The 6,000-nt window shown below is 34.4% G+C and overlaps 1 protein-coding gene across 1 annotated transcript; it reads right to left on the reverse strand.

The window, feature by feature from the left end:
- Positions 1 to 1,631: 1,631 nt before the first annotated feature.
- LOC120348579 (uncharacterized) lies at positions 1,632 to 5,732 on the reverse strand. The gene is made up of 6 exons (XM_039418738.2): positions 3,863 to 5,732; positions 3,438 to 3,534; positions 3,074 to 3,201; positions 2,510 to 2,597; positions 2,348 to 2,427; positions 1,632 to 2,232 (listed from the first exon to the last, which is right to left on the reverse strand). Exons 1-6 carry the CDS (start codon positions 4,027 to 4,029, stop codon positions 2,115 to 2,117), a joined length of 678 nt encoding a protein of 225 aa, XP_039274672.2. The 5' UTR covers positions 4,030 to 5,732; the 3' UTR covers positions 1,632 to 2,114.
- Positions 5,733 to 6,000: the final 268 nt, after the last annotated feature.

The following is a 6,000-nucleotide window of genomic DNA, read 5'->3' on the forward strand; positions in this document are numbered from 1 at the left end:
TAAAAGTAATGTAAAGCACGTGTATATACTCTTATTATAGTCAAATATATTTGAATACAACAACAAAAACGACATCGAACGCACAAAATTGAGATAATCGATGAAACCCTATAGTAACTTCGATATGCGATAATTAGTTTTTTAACCCCATTTATTTGCGAACTTCAAAATTCTCAATTCCTTTTCTAAGAATTCAATCTCATCAAGTATTGTTGTATGCGTCGCTGAAATACCATTGATTGGTATTAACATCATTGGTTTTCATTAAATATATCAAAAGTTATGGCCAAAACACGATAAAAAAAATAAATTTAAAATATAATTTTTTCGAATTTTATCGATAATAACATTTTTAGCTTTCTTATGATGAAATCTATCCGAATATACTAAAAATTGCAATCCAAATGCAATAGAACAAATTTTTCATTTTGGGGTCAAAGGTCAAATAGTTAATTAAAACCACTCCTGACTCCCCTAAGATATGAATACAAAATTCCAACATCGACTGACGCAAAATTTTTTTTTAAGTTTGACTGAAAATTCGCTGATTTATATGTGTTTAAAGTTTAACTCACGACTTCGTAACTTTCAGCAATAAGTCATGTAACAGATAATCCAATTTATGAAATTATCGAAATTTTGTCATGTGGTATTCAAAACTCCCGCTATGAACAACTCTCAAAGTATGGCTATTAGATTTCTTTCAGGTTACACTTTGACCTCAATAAAATAGCCCATTCTATTTTTTAAATTGCAATTACTTCGCAAAATATAATTTCGTAGACGATGAGATTTTAGTTCTGAACAATTCAGATACACTGCAATACTAATAAATAATTTTCAGTATGTATACTGCCATTTTGTTATTTTTTTAATGTGTGTCATCTGTTACGAGTATAAAAATACCTAAATGAATAGTCTCATATTTCATATGCATGGTCTAATATTGTCTGTTAGACGTGAAACTCATTTAGGATTAGGCAACCCACAGGACTTTAGTTCGAAAGCGCAGTCGGAGTCAGCCATCGTTGCGCGTCAAGAAACTTGATACGAAAGTAGGGTTTCGGGAACAAACGAACATTTTACAGGAAACTAATCCGTGCTAAATTTGGCAAGGCGATCAGGCGAAAGGAAGATGTTTTTTTTTTGCAAATCGGGTTTTTGGGTCTCGGATGCGTCAATCTAGTCACACTCGAGTGATTTCAATATACTCAATGAGATGGGCAGTGGCCATGTGCCTTCTGTGATAAGAAAACCTTTGCAAAGCCACGCTCAATTACGTTTTCTTGGTAATTCGGGGACATTTATTAAAACACGCCCTAAACATTCTAAAACTACTGATCTCGGCTCTTTTAGGGTACAAATTGTAACCTGTGTTTAATTTACCTTACAGGCAAAGCATTTAGGGGAAGCGCGAACGTTTTTAATGATGAACAATGATTAAATAGCCAGTCTCTCTTTCTATATATATTCCTTGTGCGATGTCGACCATATCCAATGATGTTCCTCATTCCCGAAAATAGGATAAAAAAAGTAGTCCCTCGGAGTTGGGCGACGACGATTGGGCACCAACTCGACTATATTTTGAACAAACTGTATTACTTGCATAAAATTTTGTGGTATACCATTTTTATTAAAAACCGCTAAAAATAACACTGTGAGTAGCTCACTATATTCCACAGAAAACGAGTAGCCCAACTGCAGCAAAAAAATAGTATGTGACCGCAATGTAGCGAATAGATGTATATATATATATATGCGTTGGTGAAGTCTCTACTGTCACCAATAAATTCATACTTCTGCATATTGTTCGACATGGAATGAACTGCATATTACATAATTCCGGACTTACATAAAAATAATTATTTTAAAACAAAATATATATGCTTCAATCAAAAAATATTTAATAAGATGAAAATACTAATGCATAGCTAAAGTAAGCAAGCCTAATATTAAATGACTGTTGGTCACGACTCAAGCAGTTGATTCATTATAGAACGTACATTGTGAGATTGAGGGAATTAGAATATTCAAAACCCGAACTTTTATGGTATAATGTTATGAAAGTGCACGTAATAGAATGAATTTGATGACATGTTTCGGATATCCCCTTCTCACAGAGAGGAGAACCAAGTATTACCATCTGATGCAAAATCAATGCTGCTTTCATCTGTATTTGCGTTGTTTCGTGAGAGACGAACAACCATGAAAATGGATAATAAAACAATTGCTCTGAAGATAAAAATAAATATAAGAACATTTTAATAACGACAAAACATAACATAGATTCCTTCTTCAAAGTTTCTTCGGCCTATTTTGACCACTATGGATGTAAAATAAAATTTACCCAACTACTGAAAAGTATCCTACGCCCATCACTCCGTATTCTTTTTTCGGGCATAATGCAGGCCCAGAAAGTATGAAGTTCTGTAAATTGAAATACATGATTTATTTATATTATGTCTTTTTATGTAAATTTATGAAATTCCGCACCAAATTTTCTACTCACGTGATTGGCAATTGTTGAATCAAAACCCAGTGCTGTGATGTTGTTAATGCGGGCGTGTGGATCACACACAATCTTCACCGTGGATGTTCTTGATATAAAAATATATTTATTTACTAAATATGATCTTATCATTGATACTTTTTTGTATTGATAAAATTACAAAGACATAGATAAATAAAAGATATTAAAGATTTGATAAGCAATATACTGGAATTGACTTCACGGATCCGAGTCGCAATATGTTGGAGGTGTGAGGCCATTTTTTACGGACGAATTACACAAATCGATATTTCAAAAAACAATTTCCACTTTGCGATATTTGGGACCTCGCGGTCTTACGCGTATGCAAGATTATAATCTTACTTTTTATAACCAACATACAAATCTCATAGATATTACTTTGATTTACGAGAGACTATCTATTTACATCTGGATTTATAGCTAATTGAATATGTTTTCAATATTGACATTTTATCAACAAGACACTAATGAAATATATTTTTTTGATCCGGCCAAGTTCTCTTCAACACCGCATATATTGGGTAGAACTGAAACTATACTTACAAAATGCTTACATACTGGTTCGACGTATAAAACACAACCAGAGATCCATTTTTGTCAAGTTTCCAAGTACTGTTTTTTTGTTTACCAAGATCATAATAATTATGCAGATATTCGCTATACATAATGGTCTGAAATATAATAATAAATTATTGAGGCACGTATAATGAGCAAATGTAACTCCCGATACTGAAGCGTCTGCGCAATATCGTATAGAAGTTTAAAAATATCCGGTACAATTTTTACAAGCCACTTATGTTACTATCGCCAAAATGGCTATTTCTGAAAACGATTTTTCTCATCAGATAACAAAATTAACATCCGTATAACAAAAAGAAGATTATTTAAACTTAACATATCGCCTTACCGCAAGTCCAGATACTGAACCCTCGATAGACGTGAATTCGAAACAAGGATTATACTCGTAGACATAAGGACCTCCGTGTGGATTTGGTCTGTGGTATCTAAAGGTAAATATTTGTAAAATGCTCCTGCTTTATTACATCCGTACACTTTGTATGTAATACAGTTTTTTTGATAATATAGCCAGCAAACAAGATTCAAAAAGTGCGTAGAAAGAACCAAAAATAACAAAGCGTGGTGCAGTCGGTTAGGAGTGGTAATGGATTCGAATAGCCTCCTTTGTAAAAGGTCACTGGACTTTTTACACACCAACTTTAATGTTGTCAGAAGTGTATCGAAGGCTCTGTAGATAAAAAGCTCTTGTAGACAAATAGCGTATCATAATACAATAATACAATTAGGCTAAGTAAAAAATAAAGTCATACTTACAACGCCGTCCGATTTCTATTTCCAAACGTGATATCAATAACTCCGGACCCGTTAACTAAATCACATTTACAAGTATCTTTGTCATTGTTTTTGCATATGGTCTGTGTAAGCCCAAGTCCGCAACAAAAAATAACAAGAATGGTGGCAACATTTTTTTTCAAATGCATTCTAGGTAAAAATCTCTTTAAAATTCATCCACAAACTACGTGCAATTCAAATCAACTAAAATCTCTTATGTAACCGTTTTGTTTGCTGTTCGTTTCATTATTCAGCGATGTGTAATTGAACTGAGGTTTGGTAAACAAACGCATTCTGAGGGGTTCAACTGAGTCAGGGAGCAAGGTACCACTTCAATATGTTATAATGACATATTCGGTCGACAACACGGAGTTATTTTCGCTCTATTTCGGGGACGGGAATATTCGGGCGGCATTTCGCTGTCGCCCAAATAGTTTGAGCCTTATTTCCTATATGAATCCATCGAGCAAAAAATCTGAAACTTTTTGTGATTTTTAACATTACCCTCAACTATCGCCACATAATGTTGGATATGGAATTCGAGCAAAAAAACTCTGGTTTTTGTTGACAGTTTCTAGGCCTAGGTATATTTCATGTAGTTATTTTTGCTAAATTGTGGCTACAAATATATATCATGATTTTCTCTTTTCTAACCCGGTTATCTTTTGACCAGAATCGGAGGATTAACAGGAAAAAATTTCCGCTATCGTATTGTATTTCAATAATTCACTGGAAACTTATCTGGGACTTGGGACACTGTTATGTTATATTTCACTCTGATAAAATGTGCAAACTTCAGACGAGACTTATTAGTCATACATAGTCTGTGTCTGCTCTATCAGGAGCAATGAGAAGTTGGTTTTAGTTATCGATTCAAGTACGAGATGATGCGATGCGAGACATGTCATAATGTAGTACAAAGGCTCTGAGATATCGTAAGCAAAGAAATAGTTTGGGATAATGTTATCACTACGAGTCTCACGATTTCGTAAATTTCAGCAATATGTCACATCTTAGACAATCCAATTTAGGAAATTATGAAAGTTTTGTCATCTCTTATCTAGAATCCACTATGAATAACTTTCAAATATCGCTATTGAATCTATTTTCAGGTTACACGTTGGCCTAGGCAGATACACAATATGTATATATATATATATATATATACAGTATATACACAATTACTCTTTATACTTTTGTGTGAGGGCATCGAGAATTGAAAATACAGGCAATCAGCACGAGCGGGGCGGATCGAGACAATGTAATGCAGCGAGCGATCAACCGTGACGCCAAAAAAACAACAACATATCATGCTGTAAATTGGGCTAGGCGCCAGTCCTAAGACACGCCATAAAACATGCAATCCCACTGTTCTCGGCCATTTCAGGATACAAATTGTAGCCGGTGTTTAATTTATCTTACAAGCAAGTCATTTAGCGGTAGCTGTGAACGTTTTTAATGAAGGACAATGATTAAATAGCCACGGACTATATCTATTCTTGTGGTGTCGACCATATCCAATAATGTTCCTCATTTCCACAACTAGGCTAAAAAAGTGATTCCTCGGAATTGGGCGACGACGATTGGGCAGCAACTCGACTATATTTTAAACAAACTGTATTATTTGCGTGAAATTTTGTCATACCATTTCTTACTGAAAATAGCATGTGACCTCAATGCAGCAAATAGATGTATATATATATATATATATATATATATATACACATATATTTAATCAAGTTTCTATTTACGGCAAAAGAATTGTATCCCGCATGATTGTTCGGATAAAAGCATTATGAATAGTCGATCGTTTACGTAGGCTAAATAGCAATTATTGAGCATGACATTTTTGAAGTCATTCCCGGTCGTGGATGATGAGCTGAAAAATCCAGCTCTTTCAACGAATGTTATAATCGCTACGATTGTTTAAAACCCTCCCCAGGAATGCGTAACACGTATGCAACAACATATTATAAACTAGCCATCACCCACATTTTCTGCCGCAGAATGCTTTTTCCACTCAACGTACTGCTGTGGTACTTTGTTGGTTCGATGCAACTGCTATTTTGCATTGCCACCGCTTGTTGACGCTGCAAGCGTCTTTTGCAAGATGCGGTCTC

The sequence above is a fragment of the Styela clava genome, chromosome 1, assembly GCF_964204865.1.
Source record: "Styela clava chromosome 1, kaStyClav1.hap1.2, whole genome shotgun sequence".
NCBI lineage: Eukaryota > Metazoa > Chordata > Ascidiacea > Stolidobranchia > Styelidae > Styela > Styela clava.